General features: G+C 34.5%; 2 protein-coding genes across 14 annotated transcripts in view; one reads left to right on the plus strand and one right to left on the minus strand.

Annotated features, from left to right (window-relative positions):
• LOC131945114 (leukocyte receptor cluster member 1 homolog) overlaps positions 1 to 20,323 on the minus strand; it is a 43,580-nt gene that overhangs the window by 9,234 nt on the left and 14,023 nt on the right. The window contains exons 1-8 of one of the 13 annotated variants that reach the window (XM_059306153.1): positions 14,308 to 14,457; positions 12,879 to 13,013; positions 5,779 to 5,877; positions 5,495 to 5,594; positions 4,028 to 4,216; positions 3,786 to 3,903; positions 2,034 to 2,133; positions 33 to 102 (exon numbers count right to left, since the gene is read on the minus strand). In XM_059306153.1, the coding sequence (XP_059162136.1) occupies positions 33 to 102; positions 2,034 to 2,133; positions 3,786 to 3,903; positions 4,028 to 4,216; positions 5,495 to 5,594; positions 5,779 to 5,801 (600 nt within the window). In that variant the 5' untranslated portion in view covers positions 5,802 to 5,877; positions 12,879 to 13,013; positions 14,308 to 14,457. Of the gene's footprint in view, positions 1 to 32; positions 103 to 2,033; positions 2,134 to 3,785; positions 3,904 to 4,027; positions 4,217 to 5,494; positions 5,595 to 5,778; positions 5,878 to 6,413; positions 6,812 to 6,946; positions 6,966 to 8,363; positions 8,417 to 8,635; positions 8,655 to 8,852; positions 8,986 to 9,055; positions 9,193 to 12,878; positions 13,014 to 14,307; positions 14,460 to 20,323 lie in introns of those variants that run through there. The other 12 variants (XM_059306184.1, XM_059306117.1, XM_059306177.1 and 9 more) reach the window with 12 other exon arrangements.
• Positions 16,207 to 18,636, plus strand: LOC131945188 (small ribosomal subunit protein mS23). Its single transcript, XM_059306219.1, has 5 exons — positions 16,207 to 16,335; positions 17,255 to 17,398; positions 17,505 to 17,576; positions 17,696 to 17,837; positions 18,477 to 18,636. The coding sequence occupies exons 1-5, from the start codon at positions 16,292 to 16,294 to the stop codon at positions 18,573 to 18,575; spliced, it is 501 nt and encodes a 166-aa protein (XP_059162202.1). The 5' UTR covers positions 16,207 to 16,291; the 3' UTR covers positions 18,576 to 18,636.

The raw sequence follows: 20,323 nt of genomic DNA on the forward strand, positions 1-20,323 counted from the left end.
TTTTTTAATTTATAAAGAAAACCAATACATACTTCTTTACTGTGGTTTTTTTTCTTAATGTATTGGTTCATCTGAACTAATGGATCCATATAATTTATGAGCCTGAAATCAATAATAAGTATAAAAATCAATTTTTGCTTTACTGGCAATAATCATCAGCATATCTTGAATCTATCTAGATCTATATATTTATATAAAAATCAATGTCTGTGCGTTACTACACGTTTCATCCGATCGGCATGAAACTTTGGGAAGTCGTTGAGAATACTCAGGTACCTGCGAAAAAAATATTTCAAATTCACACGGGTGGCGCCCCGGCAGAGCATGATTTGATTCTTCTCTATATATGGTATACAAAAAATAAAATTCGGATGCGGTTCAACAACGTTCATCCAAGTGCCATGAAACTTTGGGGAGTTTATCAAAATACTCTCGAGAAGGTTTCTGCAAAAAAATTAAATTTAAATTTCTTATGGGCGTTCACTGGGAGGGTGCGATTTTTGTCAATAAACAGTTTGGTACCCAGAATTCCAGAGCGGCCTTGTTAGCACTTTGCATCCGTTAATCTGACGTCCTGCATAGCATGTAAAGGTTACTAATATATTCAGCAGTAAAACGGCGCCCCATCCATTGCTCAACCCGAAGCGCCCCAGGCCCCTCTGCGAGCACTATGGTGCGTTAAAGTCATTCACTAAATTGAATTAGGCATGTTCGCCGGTCCCTCGGCAGGGTGCAGTTTGGTGCCCCGAGCTATTGTTTTAAACAGTGCGATAGACAATGAATACAATGGGGTATTATAGTCGTTCACTAAACTGAATCAGGCATATCCGCCGACGCCCCGGTAGCTGTACTCATACTTTATTCTAACCCCATGGCAACACGCTGGGATGGGCACGCTAGTTCCAATATAAAATAAAAGGGCAAATGAAATTTTGTTCACTTGTTTCTCTGGCCTTGTATATGAAGGGATTTGGTAACTTATGTGCTGCGGAGTTAGAATAAAGTAATAATAATCTATATATATATAATTCTCTTCTGGGAGACGCTAGAAAACAAACAGCAAGCGCGCCATACAGTCCCCTCTCTTCCTCTCTATCGCTACCACCCCCCCCCAACTCCCCCCCCCCCCAACTCCCCCCCCACCACCCCCTCACATGGTCTGGTGAGCTGTGGTTCACGCTGTTTACATTTTACAATCATAGAGCCGGGTTTGATGACGGCTATTAGGGGCAGATAATTTAGGTTGAAACGATTTTAAATTTAGAGGAGGTAACTAAGAGGAGGCTGCTTTCACGTGGGGGGGAGGGGGGGTTTAGTGTTTTTAAGCAAATATTTTCAGTGGCAGCATTAGTACTGTCGAATTCACAAATTATGAATTACTGAAAAGTAGAAAAAACAACAATTAAATAGCGGCGTATGATACACAGCGGGTCGGCTCGTACTTTTATAATACAGCTAACTTGAAACAGTGGATTCAAAACAAAGTCAGTCACATTGCTTTTTTTTAAAAATTAAAATACAGCAGAAATTTCGGTCTCTTAATCAGTGTGTGCATTTAATATGGTGTTGTGTTGACTAATATGTATATAATTTGATTTTTCTAATAGGTATTGGTAGCCTATGTTATTTTAAATGTGTCGGATATTTAGCTATTTAGTTATTTCTTTGCTTTGTCACTAATATCATTCAACGAGTCGTAAAGCACATTGTGTATTGACCAATAGCTATTTTATTAAATATTTTTCTCAAACAAGTATAACATTAAAATATATTGGCTTATATTAATATAATTCATGTATAACAGGTATCGATGGCTAGTTGATCATATTATCATTAATCCTTCTTGCTCTAACTCTAATAATCAGCTGGCTAATTTTTGTAACAGAAAATGCTTTAGAAATATTTTTTTTCATTTTCAAGATTTGGTATGGTGAAATTTCATTAACATTAATGCCAAAGTTAAAATATTTAGGTTACTGTGTCAGGTGCTTTCCCCTGAATTTGTAAAAATATATCAAACTGTTAAAACCTACTTTTGACAATCTTTCTGTGATTCTGCCTCTGATTCTTCTTTGACTGAACTACATTCATTTCTTCTCTTTTTAACTGAATGATGGAGATCCCAAGGTGATCCTGTTAAATAAATTGAATTTATATATAGGCAGCTAACAACACCAGAAGTGAGTAAAAAATTGAAATACAAGGAAGATGGAAAAGAGGGTTCTCACAAAAACAACTAGACCAAATAATAGTGTTCCTTTACAATCCTGGTATTAAAAGCACTTTCACTTCCAGTGCCACCAAGCAAAAACACAAAATATTTTTTAACAATGAAGCTTTTTTTATTAAATATTAATAATACATTAAAAAATTAAAACATAATTCAGGTATACAGCATTGATTCTAAATAGCTTAAAAACAATCAAAACCTTGAAAAACCAATACCTTTACTAATCTTTCAATTAAAAAAGTATTCAAAATGCTACAAAAACATTAGATGCATTGTAACTGAACTGATTCATCATCTTTCCTTGCAGAACAAAGGGTCTCTGTCGAAGCTCACCACTCTCCACAGTCCCTTGCCAGTCTTTTGGATTTTTCTTAACTCAATACAATGTTTTTTAACTCATACAGCATGCTATATTGCCATCTAAGGCAGCTCTGGTTCAGTTGTTTTTATCCTGTCTAAGAGCGTGTCCAATTTATTGCCATTTTCTTTTCAGAATGTGTATTGCTACTGCTTCCTGTCCACACATCTCCCACAATTTTGTGATTTCTACTGTGTCACACCACTGTATTTTTTAAAATATTTCCTAGGCATTTGTGGAAAGGCAGTTTGTCACATGCTTCTTTAATTCTGTTTTGCAGAGTTCTGCTAAAACCTTGCTTGGTAAGGTAATTTTTGTTATTTTGTGATAAGTTCCCCTTCTTTTGTATTCTTATCAATTAGCCTTTTTTTTCATTCTGTGGGTGGGTTTCTGTTGACCCATTTGTGTCAGCAATTTTCACTAGTTCTTTTAGTAGTGGCAGTATACTGTTTATGCCAGCAGCAATGCCTTTTTTCAATTGGTTGAGTGCCTTATGTATTTCTTTCAAAGATATCTCTCAATACTTATGCCTAAATAAATGGGATCAGGTGGATTTAAAGGTGGATTCAGTACTTCATCAATAGATAGTAGTTTACCTAGCTTTCTTGCCATTCAAGCTTGATTTTGTAGAAATGTTTGATATCTCCTTGCCTACTGCTGCCTCTACTAGCTTATTATAAAAAATCTGCTTATAATTCCTAGTATTTTTTGTGACATCTTTAGTTTTTAGCGTAGTTTATGATTTGCTTTGAATGTTTTCTATTTTCATTTTATTGCCATATCCTAGTCCAATGGGGTTTTCTTTTACTATGATTATTTATTTGAAGTTTCCCCTTGGTTGATCAGTGCTGCCTTCAGTTTCATCAAGTTGCAACTCAGCAAATCAGTTTGAGTTAATTCATTTCCTTGTTTGCCTGTGTAAACATTTAGGGGGATGAATCACCTTTTGTCTGGCCTCTTATAAATTAACAGACCTGTCTGGTTTGATTGGAACTGAAAAAATCTTTAGGCTCCTCTGATGTAGCTCTGAGGGTCATTGGACCTCATTGAAACATAAAATGTATCTATTTTACCCAAAGGCATTAAAATGTCTTTATTGATTTTCTGCCACAATGCCTTCTTCCACTTCCTTTCTATATTTTTAGGATGTATTGAAGAATAAATATTTATTCATTTAAAATTTGTAACAGAATGTACCTTTACTTTCTTGTGCACTTTGGCCTAAATATGTAAGAAGCCCAATTTTTTTCTCAAACTGATCTTTTTCGTGTTTCTTTTCAGCTTCATTATCTTTGTTGCTGCCTTGTTTTATGAGCTGTAAATAAGAAAATAAACCTTGAAGAATAAAAACCTTCCAATCATTGTTGAAATTTTGTTTAATATGATTGCATTGTCAATGTAGAATATATTGATAAATCTTGTTTAGACTTTAGACCTACCCCATCTTCAATTTCCTTAAAAAAATTGATGTGCTCTTTAGGTATACTCCCACTTTCACCTCTAGAACTACTTTTACTGGCAACCTCAGAACTTGTGGTTGAATTATGAATATCTAAGCTCTTGCAGTTCAGATCTTTGGATTTGCTTTGATTTTTAGCTCTGAGTAAAGCTGTTCGAGCTTCTTGTTCCTTCAAACATTTTTGGAAAAGTATTACAATACTAGTAATATATTTATTTGCAATTAGGTACTTCTATAAATAAAATATTTTAAGTTGGAAAAAAAATATGATATTTGAGTGACCAGTAAAATGAGAAACAGAAAAAATGTGATTAGACCACACAAAAGTGGTCAAAGCACCTTCACGTGTATGTATGATCAGAAAATCTTTTTATGTTTGAAATGTTTCTATGTATTTTAGAAAGTGAGACTGCATTTATTTCTCGATTAAAATAAACAGAAGTGGGAATTAAACATATCTGTCTATGTATATACAGAAGCACATGCAATGCATAAACACACACAAATACAGATTGCTGTAATCCTATCTGTGTTACATTTTTTTTTTTGACATTTTTCTGCTTGGACTTTTTACTTTCTCGTATATACGAAGTATAGAGAAAGTATTACACCTCACTGATACGGAAAAACATAATTTTGCAATCTTGTCCGTATGTCTGTGTGTGTGTGTGTCTGTGTGTGTGTGTGTGTGTCTGTGTGTGTAAACACGATAACTTGAGTACCGTTACAGCTAGGTTGATGAAATTTCATATATAAGTATTTTATCAAAATCGTAGATCCGTATCAACTTTTGAACGATTTCCGATAATCCGGAAGTGGTACTTTTTCTACTTTGAATTTTTAAAAAGCCTATAACTTGAGTACTATTTCAGATAGATAAATGAAATTTCACATGTAAGTAAAATATGCAATTCTCTACCTTCTGTCAAATTTTGAGTAATTTCCGTTGACCGGAAGTACTAATTTACGCTATTTCCGATTTCTCAAAAAACGCATTTAAATTTATAAAGTACTCATAATATTGCGCACTATTATGCACATTTTATTAGGCATTCACTTGGTGTGCAATTCTTTTTTTTTACAAGATTCCATTCTATTATAAAAAGTTTAAGTAATCAAAAATGGATTACAAATATTGTCTATGTCCTGAGTTGCCATCCCTCATAGTTTTATATTAGAATATACTCCCGGTTTATTTTCTGGGTTTTTTTGTGCTCCATAACACATTTTTCTGTTGCATATTTATAATAGTGCTGTTAAATTAGAGCAATAATAAAGTAAATACAGACATATAGATTCATTTTTAAACTGCCAGCTGCTTAGATTTGGTCTATAACTCAAAAGATATCTAAATTTTTAAATTCATGTCATTGTATTTAAAACAGTTAATCCCCATAATGCATGAAAATAGTAAACATATGATAAATACAATACTTAATCAGCTTACAGCAAGTGCAATTCGCCTTTGTTTCTCCTTTTCTTCTGATGCTGCATTTTCTTCATCTTTTCTAACTCTCTCTATATTCTTCTTAGTCCGCACATGCCAACTAAAAGCAATTTAGCAGTAAACAGCAATAGTTAGATATAGTAAAGGAACATATGCATGTATTAGTCAACTATTTTAAGAAAAACTTTTCAGCTTAGCTGATCACCAGATTAATTAGTTTACAGTGTTTGAAAGTTTCCAAAAAGAAAAATGTGTGCAAGGCATGATGCTAACAAAACACTTACCTTTTGTGAGGCAAAATGTTCATGTTTAATAATCAATAATAAATCCAGTTCACACTTCAAATTCAATGTTTGCACAGCTATGATAAAGTGATAGTGATTCTGGGAAGAGAAAAAAATTATTATTCTATTATAGAACAAATTTGTTATGTAAAATATATTATAAACCCAGGTTAAAAAATAATCTATATATATAAAAAGTAATGTATGTGTGTGTGTCTGTATGTCTGTCTTTTATGCATGACTACACAGTTCATCCGATCGCCATCAATCTTTGGGGAGTTGATAAGAACACTCCATGGAAGTGTTCTGCAAAAAATTATTTTTTAATTTCGCAAGAAACTAACAACTTCCACTAAGGCCTAACTTCCCCTGATCATTATAGTTGACAAAGCTAAAAAAAACATGCTATTTTACTTTCTCATACACGAAGTATAGAGGAAGTATTGTAATCGTGAAAAAAATCAAAATCACAAATCTCGACATTGTACATCTACCTGAGCCCTGAGTTGGAAAAACATAGTTTTGCAATTTTGTCTGTGTGTCTGTGTGAATGTGTGTCTGTGAACACAATAACTTGAGTACCGTTAAAATAAGTTGATGAAATTTCAAATATAAATATTATAACAAATGTGTACTTCTGTATCAACTTTTCAGCGTTTTCCAGTAGAGACCAAGAAAATATTATTTTTGCCTCTTATGGCTAAATTTATATTTACTTTATCAATCCAAAATTTTAACCTGACACATCGTTTTGATACAATAAACTTTGATGGACGAGATCATTTTCTAAAACAACTATACTTTTGAAAAACAGAATGCCCTAGTGTGTGCCATGTTTGTTTACATTTTCCAAGTGAAAATTTAGTAAAGTTTCAGAAAATGCTAAAAATACAAAATATGTCCAACTAGAGTTTCTTTCAGGCATCTCTTCTCTTTGGATGACATGCATTACTAGTATCTTCCTATTTCAGAAGAAGCCTATTAGTAGCCAGTGGCTTGACCTACTTTCTTTTAACGTCGTCATGGTAATTATGGCTGCCAAAAATGACAATACCATGATTCCATTTTTAAGCAATGTTTGATGGTCATTTCAGAAATATATACTAGTAATAGTTATTTTTGCGTAATATTCAGCAGTACCGATCTAATTTTAACAATGGACAATTACCGTTTGATGCAAGCTTGCCATTAGTACATTTTTTAGTCTAATCGGCGGGTATATCACTGAGAATAACGAGCAGAACATAATAAATGTAAGCAAAACGTAAATTGCTTTATTTAGTATATTTAGTATTGTTGTAAACTTAGTCAAAAATACTGTAAACTATAGAAAATTATATATTGCATCCTACTAAAATATTTTCATTTTTTTTTTTAAATCATGCAGGCTTAAACAAAACCTTCAAAAAAATAATTTGATTGAGACAACAACTAACTAAGCCTGCCTATTTTGCCCGCTGTGTATTTGAATGGGAAAAAATCTAGTAGATGACACATTTCTGCTGAACGGCGATGAACAGTCAATCTTGTCACAACAACACTCCTTAAAAACTAACTCACCGTATCACTGAGTATCAGTCATATCATCATAGCCATTTAAAAACATGTTTTTTCATTAAAAAATGTGTTTTTTCACAAATTATTTTTTAAGTACCGTTCAAATCTGATACTTAAATTTAGTATCTAATTAAAACTTAAATGTAGATTTTAATTGTTTAAGTCATCTTGACTTGAACAATAATGAAGTTTAAAATCTTAAGCGACACCCTACTAGTAGTAGCAGTGTGATGGAATAGACCAGTCAAGTCAAGAGTGCAGTTTTATATTAACACTTATCAGTATAGTAGTGTATGACATGTCAGGGTTTTGAAATATAAACTATTTCTAAAACAACTGAATTAGCACTTGCAAGCACTAGTTTTTTCTCATGGAAATTATAAACAAATGTGGCCTAACTAGGGCTTCAAAGGCAAAACAAAGACCATTTATTATATTACACAGTGATTACTTTTTAAATTAACTTTTAATACATAACTAGACCACCCATTAATACTACATATTACATATTACTACATAATAAATCCATATCTAGGAAGTGTGATCAATTAGGACGGGGGAGCAGAAGAGGACATAAAATGCCGTATCAACAAGGCTAGATGTGCCTTCAACTGACTGCGCCCAATGTGGAGGTGCGCTGCCCTGTCACTTTGGAGCAAAATTGGGATTTTCAAAAACAAATGTCAAGGCAGTATTGCTCTATGGCTCTGAGACTTGGAGGGTTACAAAGGCAAATACAGATAGGCTACAGTTGTTCACAAATAAATGCTTACAACATATAGGCCTACTTAAAATAAGATGGCTGAACAAAGTATCAAAGACCTGTGGCAAATTTCAAAACAACAGCCAATAGATAAGGATATCAAGGCCGGTAAATGGGGATGGATTGGACACACGCTAAGAAGAGAAAAAAATAATATTGCAAAACATGCTATGGACTGGAATCCCCACGGAAAAAGGAAAGTGGGCCGGCCAAATAAAACCTGGAAAAGAATGGTAGAGGAAGAGGCTAAGACAACTGGGCTCACGTGGGCACAGATTAAGTGAAAAGCCAAACCGAGTCCACTGGAAATGTGTAATTGCAGCCCTTTGCTTCCCAGAGGCCAAAAAGGAATGATGATGACATAATAAATGACTATATCCTAATCCTAATATATAAAAGCCCATGTGCGCACTTCTCAGTGTTTGCGAGCAAGATTTGCTATATATATAAACAGCAGCCATTTGTAAAATTGAAGGGCTTCCCCTGAATCTTGCGCTATAAGTTTTCTGAAATAATTATTAAAATTTAAGGGGTCACCTGTTTTTCACATTATTAGCCGCGGGCGATTTTACGTACCTAAATATTAAATAAAACGATAGATTTATAATTTATAGATTACGTTACCCAGTAATTTAATTATTTTATCTAAAATTTTTAGATCTAGGAATCTAGATCTAGGTAAATTGTAAATCTGGTAATCTATCGTTTTGGGTACGTAAAATCGCCCGCGGCTATTAATGTACGAAAACGTTACCTCATTGTCAAGGCTGTAATAGAAGTAGATCTATATAGATTTAGTAAGTAATAGTAAGTAAAAGTAGTATATTGTGATATGTTTATGGTATGTCAAATATTATAGATAAATCTAAGTGTATTTCTTGATCTTATATTAATATCTAGATCTAGATCTAGAATCTAGATAATATTAAATTTTGTCTGCTGGGTTAGCCTACTTACTAAAATACTACAATACTTAGATCTAGATCTAGACCTATGACTGATTATAGAAACCACGTAAAGCAGAAGGATGAATGGGATTGATCGATAGTATTCTATAGTAGTTTCCCTTTGATGGATGGGGTTAAAATCTGCGGTGGCCGGAAAGAACCGCAACGGAAAAAAGCGCAACGGAAAAAAGCGCAAAACAAAAAGCGCAACGGAAATAAGCACACACGGAAAAAAGCGCAAAGAGAAAAAAGCGCACACGGAAAAAAGCGCAAAGAGAAAAAAGCGCAAAAAGAAAAAAGCGCACACAGAAAAAAGCGCAAACAGAAAAAAGCGCAAACGGAAAAAAGCGCAAACGGAAAAAAGCGCAAACAGAAAAAAGCTCACACAGAAAAAAGCGCAAACGGAAAAAAGCGCAAACGGAAAAAAGCGCAAACAGAAAAAAGCGCAAAGAGAAAAAAGCGCAAACAGAAAAAAAGCGCACACAGAAAAAAGCGCAAACAGAAAAAAGCGCAAACGGAAAAAAGCGCAAACGGAAAAAAGCGCAAACAGAAAAAAGCTCACACAGAAAAAAGCGCAAACGGAAAAAAGCGCAAACGGAAAAAAGCGCAAACAGAAAAAAGCGCAAACGGAAAAAAGCGCAAACAGAAAAAAGCGCACACGGAAAAAAGCGCAAACAGAAAAAAGCGCAAACGGAAAAAAGCGCAAACAGAAAAAAGCGCACACAGAAAAAAGCGCAAACGGAAAAAAGCGCAAACAGAAAAATGCGCAACCAGAAAAAAACAACGAAAAATGTGCAAAAGAGAAATTTAGCACAAATACCTATATCGACTAGATGACACATTTATACATGACTGTTAGGGCTGCTGTAAGAGGTCGTGTTTAATCACGTGATCTACTACCATTTAAAGCGTACCACTACCATGTTCATTCCCCTCACCACGATACAGGCGATAATCGCTTTACACAATGCCTATTATTTTCTTGGTCAATAATTATTCAACTACTATTCTCGTATAAATAAACATAAAACTATCCTTGATATCGACATTACACGAAGTATCTCTCCCATTCTCCCTAGCCCGAACTACCTAGCTTGCATACCATAACTACCCGTTCCTATCGCAAAACTTCACTCTCTTTCATCCGCGTCATCTGACATGCATTCGTCATATCTCTCATATCTCTCGCAACAACATTCATTCGCACCAAAATAACAATTATGTATTTAATATTATTTCACATCATGACGCACTTACCTACCTACCTACTACCTACTACCTACCTACCTACCCACCTACACACTTACCCACCTACCCTCCTACACACCTACCTACCTACCCACCTACCCACCTACCCACTTACCCACCTATCCACTTACCCACCTACCCGCCTACCCACTTACCCACCTACCCACCGAAAAAGGATCGGCGAAGTTCGTTAGTTTCGTAAACTGTACTTTTTTTAATGAAAATTCATTGACATCATTGACATATGTTACATATATGTTACATTTTGCGACAATCTTAATTAGTGCGTTGGGCTTGTATGAAAACTCACTTCGAACTAACTCAATTACATGCTATTTATTTTAACATTACACGGTAAGCATCACCCAACTGTTGTGATGTGAGGTGAGGACAGGTTCGACAATAAACCAACACGAATGGACCCCCTAACTTTCCTAACCCCACCATTAATTATACCCTACCTAACCTCTAAATTTCTTGCGCTATATAGTGGTACGCTTTAAATGGTAGTAGATCACGTGATTAAACACGACACTCTTACAGCAGCCCTAACAGTCATGTGTAAATGTGTCATCTAGTCGATATAGGTATTTGTGCTAAATTTCTCTTTTGCACATTTTTCGTTGTTTTTTCTGGTTGCGCATTTTTCTGTTTGCGCTTTTTTCCGTTTGCGCTTTTTTCTGTGTGCGCTTTTTTCTGTTTGCGCTTTTTTCCGTTTGCGCTTTTTTCTGTTTGCGCTTTTTTCTGTGTGCGCTTTTTTCTGTTTGCGCTTTTTTCCGTTTGCGCTTTTTTCTGTTTGCGCTTTTTTCCGTTTGCGCTTTTTTCCGTTTGCGCTTTTTTCTGTGTGCGCTTTTTTCTGTTTGCGCTTTTTTCCGTGTGCGCTTTTTTCTGTTTGCGCTTTTTTCCGTGTGCGCTTTTTTCTGTTTGCGCTTTTTTCTGTGTGCGCTTTTTTCTTTTTGCGTTTTTTTCTCTTTGCGCTTTTTTCTCTTTGCGCTTTTTTCCGTGTGCGTTTTTTTCTCTTTGCGCTTTTTTCCGTTGCGCTTCTTTCTGGGAACCTTAAAATCTAATAGGCTTAAAATGGAGTGATCTCCCCCTAAACTTTCTTGTAAATTATATTTTTACGAGAGGGAAAAAGTCATGCAGGTAGTTGGTGAATTACTTTTTTTGTGAATTACTTTTTACTTTCTCATATACAAAGGAAGTATTGCAATCATGCAAAAAATGGAAATCGAGGTAGTTATAAATCTCGACGTTTTATACCTCCCTGAGTCGGAAAAAACATAGTATAGTTTTGCAATTTTGTCTGTACGTCTGTGTGTGTATATAGTATATATTTATCTGTGAACACGATAACTTGAATACCGTTACCAGTAGCGTACGCAGGGGGAGCAGGGGGAGCGGCCACTCCCTTTCTGGCCATTTTCAGCAAAGTGGGGCCTTTTTTTAACTTTTTAAACTCAAAGTTTTAAACAATGATATTTTTTATCAAGATTTCTTTTAATAAGATTTCTTTTAACAAGATTTCTTTCCATGCAGCAATTAAGCATTATTGTACTATTCTAGTAGTGTCTACGTTTACAACACGTATTAACAGCTGCATCAGTTTGCCATTCTAAAAATAACCATTACGATGCATTGCATTGTTTAAAAAACCTCTACGGGTAGTACCACTTGGCAAGAGGGGTGTTAAGTTTAAGGCAACTGTATAATGTATTTGCTTACGAATAATTGAATTAGAAAATATTATACATAAAACTTCACACATAATTACTTTATATATACAGTTTGAATCGTGTGATTAATTTAAAAAATAAATACAATACAGAAACAAATACAACTGATGTTTAAATTTACTTATGAGCAAACTGCGTAGTGGTGTGGAAACTTTGAAAGGGTCAACAACCTCATCACGATGAAGTAGTAGTATTCTTACAGTTTGGGCGATAGTGATTACGATTACAAATTATATGAAACAGTTACAACCCCCTCCCCATGGACCCCTCTGTAAAAAAAAAAGTATTGTCATAATACCACTGCTACTTATTTAAATCTATTTCTGTAATATATATTTGTGTAATATATATATATATATTTGTGTAATATATATATTTGTGTAATATATATTTGTGTAATATATATGTATGTTCAGAACAGTCATCTAAAAACTGACGCTATATTCACTCTGAGTTGGTTATATTCCCCCCCCCCCCCCACACACACACACACACCTCACCACCACAATTGTGTAGAGCTACATTAATGTCACACCTAGGTATACACGGGGTTGGATAATTGACCTAAAGTGAGCGGACAGTGGTGAATGAAGTTGAAACCACCCCTCCCCCCCACCCCAACCCACCCCGAACTGATCTGTTAAGTACATGTAGAAAAACGCGTAATAATGTACCAAAAGACCATGCCGCCAGAAAATTAACTTTTTAAACGTAAAACTCTGTGAATATTCTTTTTGCAATTACCAGTAAAAAGGTGTGTGATCTAACCCATATCTATCACTATGTTAAAATATGATCTTTAAAAAACACAAAGAAGCAGTAGTTAATTAAAAATATATGATCTGAACTTACAGACAGATATGTAGTTAAATGTAGGCTGTTAATCCGAATGTTCCCACGTTTTCTTTAACTTGCTTTCGCGTCTGTTTGGTTTTCCAATCAAATCTTGCGATCGAAATTTTGGGCACTTCCCAGTTAGCTAGCGCGCTGAAATTTTCAGGGAAGCTTTGTTTCCAATGACAATACAATATTCAATTGTTATTATTACTAAATTGATCCATGGAAACATTTTATTGATTATTTTAGACCCCTAAATATTTGTACAAAAAAGGGACATAACCTAGTAATTGTAATTTGATGAAAACAAGGTTCGGTACTTTCCCTCTTAAGGCTTACTGAGTAGTGGTCACGCGGTGTTTGTGTACAAACCTATGCAAATCTAACACAGAAGAAACGTCTATTGGAAAAGACACGTGTTTTTTACGAGTTGTCTTCGTTTACCCAAAAAAAAAAGTGAATGCGAGAAGATCAAATCGATAGCAAGATTTGAATGCAAACAAACAGACAAAGACTAAAAAGTAGAAAATAATTATCATTACAAAAGTTTTAAAAAAACCCACGTTTTCTGATTGAACTAAAAAGTAGAAAATAAATGCTATACATCACAATAATGCAAGCGATCACTCTACTATAAGCGATGAAAAACGTGGGGCGCCGAAGTAAAAGTTTTTTATCGGTCATTGTTAATATAAGATGTAAAAGTTATATTACTATTGATTAGATAAAAATATTGACTGAAAAACATTTTGTAAACACGAATAGTGTTAAACAATTTCATTATATTCTAAAGTAATTATTTATGTGTTTTGACATTTATAATTAAATGTGTAGATATATATACATATTTATATTAAGAGAGTGATTATTTCCCCTCTTTCACTTGTCTTAAATAATTCCAGAGGAATTATTATGTAAGAAATTTTTACTTTCTCGTATATACGAAGTATAGAGAAAGTATTGTAATCGTGCAAAAAAAATCGAGATTTTTACAAATCTCGACGTTTTACACCTCACTGATACGGAAAAACATAATTTTGCAATCTTGTCCGTGTGTCTGTGTGTGTGTGTGTGTGTGTGTGTGTGTGTCTGTCTGTCTGTCTGTCCTTGTGTAAACACGATTACTTTAGTACCGTTACAGCTAGGTTGATGAAATTTCATATATAAGTATTTTATCAAAATCGTAGATCCATATAAACTTTTGAGCGATTTCCGATAACCGGAAGTGGTACTTTTTCTACTTTGAACTTTTCAAAAGCCTATAACTTGAGTACTATTTCAGATAGATAAATGAAATTTTACATATAAGTAAAAGATCTAATTCTCAGCCTTCTATCAAATTTTGAGTAACTTCCGTTGACCGGAAGTAGTAATTTAGGCTATTTGCGATTTCTCAAAAAAAAAAACACATGTGAATATATAAAGAACTAATAATATTACGCACTATTCTACACATTTTATTTGACGTTCATTTGGTGTGCAATTCTTTTTTCTATGAGATTCTATTCTAATTTAAAAATTTAAGTAATTAAAAATGGATTAAAAGTCATGTCTATATCCCAAGTTGCCATCCCATGTTGGTTCATATTAGAATACTCGAAAAAGGTTAGGGGAGATCACTCCCGGTTTATTGTTTTTACTTTACTAATCTTTTGTAAAAAGAAAACACATCTTAATAATATTGGCGTCGAGTAAAGTTTTAAGGAACGAAAATCATACATCGTAATTAGGGGTTATCCATAAATGATGTCACGCTTTTTTGACGATTTTTACCCCCCCCCCTCCCCTCCGTCACACTTCGACACAAAAAGCCAGACCCCCCCCCCTAAAATGACGTCACACCTCAACCTACAACCCCCCTCAAAATTGCAGTTGAATTTTTTTAAACATCGATATTTTTCTAAAATCTTGTCTAAACTATTACAATTTATCAAAACAGTTATCTAAAATGCGAAATAACGTCTAAAATTCGTTTTCTAACATTGCTTTTTTATAATGCAAAAATGTGACGTCGCAACATCCGACCCCCCCCCCCCCTCCCCCTCATCACACATCGTCACAAAATTACGGACCCCCTCCCCCCTACGAGTGTGACGCCATTTATGGATGACCCCTTATGAAACCTTTTCCCAACTGGCACACACACGCTTATACATACACTCACACCACACATACATATACGCATATATATATATATATATATATATATATATATATATATATATATATATATATATATATATATATATATATATATATATATATGTGTGTGTGTGTGTGTGTATACACGGGGGCGCCCAATTGAAAGTTCGCCCCGGGCGTCGGGAGGGGTCGCTACGCTTCTGGCCTAATTTATTTATTTATTTAAATCTTAAAATTGGTCTTCTTGTAGAATTTTGTTAAAGGAATCTCTTTGGTTAGTGGCGGAGCCCCCACACTCACCCCCGAAGAGTTGCCTGAAACTCTGAAAGCGACTTTTGTTCAAGTTTAGCTTATGTGCAAGGTTTAGAGGTATGACTAGGACTAGATCTATTTATGGATAAAAATCCGTTTTCAATTACATTTATGTTTCCTGTTAAATTTTAAGATGAGGTGGTGATTTTGGTTTCGGTTTAGAGAAAAAGAAAACACCATCAACCTAGTGCCCTTTGTATTCCTTCCTCAACGGGCCATTTATCTAGATTAGTAGATAAAGGTTTTTATTATTTTAAACAAGTTAATAAAAAGTCTAGTGACAATTTAAGCGCAATTTCCTTATTTTATCCATAACCATTTTTAATTTTTTGTGACCGAACGAAGGGATATTTTTTTGCGCTAAAAAAAAAAAAAGACAACTACATTAACCTATATCAACGGAAATAGTTTTATTTTAACGAGTAGGCCTACACGATGCTCAGTTTAAACAAGTTAATAAAAAGTCTAGTGACAATTTAAGCGCAATTTCCTTAATTAATTTTTTGTGACCGAACGAAAGGATATTTTTGAAAACTTTCTTCGGCAATATTGTTCTAAATTATGGCAGGAATCGATTGGTAAATGTTTCAAGTCGCTAAGTGGTCTGGTTGCCGAGATATGGGCCAAAAACTGATTTTTTTTCCAATTTTTTTTTACTTTTCCGGGAAATCCAGGAAGGAATTCCGGGAATTTTTTTGGCCCACAATCATCCTCGGAACTTGCTTAACATATTTGCTTTTGGAACTAGTCCTCGATATTGCTTCGTTGAAGAGGAAATACGACTCAAAGCTGCGCACATCCATCCATCCAGAAATGACGAGTTAATAATCGCAATTCCTGTAAGGAAATTGCGCTAAAAAAATTAGACTAGGCTAAATTTATGAAATTGGCTTGGTTCGGTAAATGGATGAAATCCTAAATAAATTTCGATCTATTGTAGTCTAGCTTTAGAGAACTAGTCCACCCAGTTAAAAATGGCTGGTAGTCGAAGAGAAAAATTGGGTTCTATACTTACCAGGCAAAATATAAAATAAACTAGATTCTAGATCTACATTGTTTCTTTTAGTGATCTTTTATTTAATTGCATTCGAATAGATAGTTAACTGATCATCTGCTTGCGATCTTTTTGAGTCTTTTCGTGGTCAAGAAGTTTTAGAATTAGATCTAATCTAGACTAGATTCTAGATCTAGTTTTTAATTTTATAATAATTTAGGCTTTTTTAGTAGGCTAGCGATCTCTGGATAATATTATTACTTTGAAAAAACTTAAATACAATAGTTAAACTTAAACAACAGCAATCATATTTTTATAGGCCTAACCAATCTCTAGGTCTATAACCGTGCCATATTTAATTTTTTTATTTATTTATTTTAATAACATTTAACATAAGTTTGGGTCCATTTCAAGGAGATCGGTGTGCTAAAACCTCCGGTCATGTGACATTTTAAATTTGTCTTGCATTTTACCCCCACCCGACTGTTACTGATCAAATGTGAAGTTGTCTGTATAAAAATTCAAAGCGACTAGAATCTAGTCAGAAAAAGCTTTTGCCCCCTACTGCCTTAGCCTAGGCTGGCCAGCAGAAGACACAAAAATGCAATGACCTTAACTTAAATTATTAAAAAGTAAAAAGGCTAAACTAGTAAACGTGGCCTGAAATTACCCTTAAGCTTTAAGCCTTACAAAGTTAAATGCTGTGCAATGGGCTGAAACTACACTAAATCAAAATAGCTATGCAATGGTCACATATTACTCTTTTAGCCTTAGCCTTCTAACAAAACTAACCGTATTGGCCGTATTGTGTGGTTGAGTGGTTGCGATTTGGGCGGATTGGGTCAAATCGAACATTACAGCTAGATCTATTCTATATGTCTGCATCCCTTCAAGTTCAAAATTATTAGTGCTGAAATATTTCTGTTTACTTATGTGAAATTAGGATGACAGGCCTGTTGCGGTCTGGAGCAATAAAAGAAGAAGACCGTCCCATTTGGTATGATATAGTGAAGGCACTCCCACCTAAGCCTTCTCTACATCCACGACAAGTACAAACAGTTTTCTACCCAGAAGACTATATTAGAGCGTAAGATGGTCTCTTTTAAAGTCTATTTAATAGCCTATTATATATTATTAAATTTAAATATTTGTTGTTGATAAAAATTTTAAAGGAATTAATTATTCGTTTTCAGACACTTTTATAGAAATTTTACTGATAGTGAACCAGTTACTCTTAATAATAACATCATATCTGTGACTCAGAGGTAAGGTAAACTATTAGAAATAAATTGACCTATTGATATGGGTGAAACTCATTAGTATAGTTTCTACCTCAGGAAACCTATTCATAATCACATCTAAATTTTGTCCCTTTTATATGTAGATTTGTAGATAAATATATTGAGCTACAATCCCAGAAATCACATCCTGTGGATCAATTGTTTCAAATTACTGTAAACAAATTACAAGAAGAAGGTGTGAAATTACAGACTCATGAAGAGAAACCAATGACCAATATCAATAAGGTACTTTAATTAAGTTATTATATTTCACTTTCATCTTGAAAAACAAATCTGGAATGTCTTAAAGCCTCAACCACAAAAATATATTTTTGAAACCAGCACAACTGGAGATCTTTGTTTGATTGATGGCCCCTACCCCAGCAGAGGTAACGGGCAGTGATGTAGTCAGAATCTAGGTGGTTTTTCGGGGTTGTCAGTTATTTTATTTCTGAGTTAAAGAAACGTTAAGATGTAAATTTCAAAACCTGTAATAAATGCTATAGTACCAACAGTTGAAATTGAGATCTTAGCAATACTAAAAAATTAAACCATATTGCCATACACAAAATGATTTTTTTTTAAGTATAGAGTTACTGTTTTTCTAGTATCATAGCCCGTTTCACATTGTTTGTGTTCTGTCTACATTTAGTCACAAATACGAACCTTTTAAGTCAATGTGATTAATATATCAGGGAACATTTGTTTTAAGATATTATAATTACTGCCTTTAGCATAGAAAATAATCATTATTCACTGCAGAGGAGTAAATGTATTATAGCTGCAATATAGTAATGGGGGGGGGGGGGTTTAAATTGAGAAAAGTTATGTTTATAATAATGAATTGTTATATATTTTACTCACACATTTCTAAAACAATTTTAGGCCTCTGCTGATGTACCAAAAGTAAAACTGCCTACAAGAAATAAGGATCAACAGAAGATGGAATTAAATTTAGATGATTTATTCAAAGAGAATACTTAATCTTAACTGGAATAAAACTATAATGCTTTGCTAATGCATTTTCCAAAAAAATTGTGTTTATTTTATATTTGTATTGTTCAGGGTTATCAGAGAATGTCCTATTATATTAGTTTCAATTATGAAAATGAATAAATTGAACACAGCCATGAAGAGCTTTATTTTCAATAAAGGAGTATCAGTTGGAAGCTGCACAACACAAGGCCATTCCATAATAGAAATTACCAATAAACCCTTTTCCAGGCAGTGAGTTGAGTGAGAATGTTAACTGATCACTGACACAATTTCTACAATGTTTCAGCACAAAAGCATTACATATAATGGGCTTGTGGGGTGTTTTGCACAGCAACAGATGACATGAAGAAATTACTTTTTTAAGGAAGCATTCTCACAGTATAGCTCCCCAGAGGCTACAAAGGAAAAACGAAATGACAATAGTTACACTAGGACGTATTATGACAAAACATTTCTTTCTAACAATAGCATTAGCATGTAAAATATTTAAAATTTGTTAGGCCTGTTTCTGTTGATTAGGTTCAACATCCACACAAGTAAGACCTTGATACGAAGTTACATTTCACTTTCACATTAGAATAGTCTTTCTCACATCAGAGGAGATTTTGACAAACAGAAGGTACACAACTTCAAGACAAATGTTGACTAGATCTCCTTTTAATCTAATGAAAGAAGACTAAAGACAAAGATGGAAAGATAATACCTGATGCAGAAGGACAGAGGAAGAGATGGGCAGAACATTTTGAAGAACTACTCAATTGAGTGCACGCAAGATATACCAACAGCTGAAGACTAAAGACAAAGATGGAAAGATAATACCTGATGCAGAAGGACAGAGGAAGAGATGGGCAGAACATTTTGAAGAACTACTCAATTGAGTGCACGCAAGATATACCAACAGCTGAAAGTGATTTCCCTATAGACTGTAACCCACCTTCAAAAGAAGGGATACATAAAGCTATAAAGCAGCTGAAAAATTGGAAGGCTCCAGGAATAGATATTATACTGGCAGAAGCACTGACACCAGATATAGAAACTAGCACCACACTACTACACATAATCTTCAAGAAAATCTGGGAAGATGAACAAATACCAGAGGAGTGGAAGGAGGGAATATTCAACAAACTCCCAAAGAAAGGCGATCTTAGTAACTATAGAGGAATAACACTTTTGTCCATCCCAGGCGAAGTATTAGAATATTATTAAACAGAATGAAGGAAGCGATCGACCCCCAGCTTCGAGATCAACAGGCAGGCTTTATGAAGGAAAGGTCATGCGTAGACCAAATTGCTACCCTGCGCATCATCATTGAACAGATCCAAGCGAGGAACTCTTCTCTCTACATTAATTTCATAGATCACGAGAAGGCCTTTGATAGCCTGGATAGACAGTCGATGTGGAAATTGTTAAGACACTACGGGGTGTCACAGAAAATAGTCAACATTATCATGTCTTCATATGAAGGTCTGTAGAGTAGTGCTTGGCCAACAGACTTCACGGGCCTTCCCAGTACGGACCGGAGCAAGGCAGGGTTACCTATTTTCACCATTCCTGTTCCTGCTGGCCATAGACTGGATTATGAAGATGTCAACAGAGAAATTGCAAAACGGTATACAGTGGACACTGGTGCCAGCTGTATGACCTGGACTTTGCTGACGACCTGGCCCTTCTTTCTCACACACAACAGCAAATGCAGGATAAAACCAACAAGGTTGCTAATTTTTCTACATGCCTGG

This window comes from Physella acuta, unplaced genomic scaffold, assembly GCF_028476545.2.
Source record: "Physella acuta isolate Inbredline_101_S28 unplaced genomic scaffold, ASM2847654v3 ptg000049l, whole genome shotgun sequence".
NCBI lineage: Eukaryota > Metazoa > Mollusca > Gastropoda > Physidae > Physella > Physella acuta.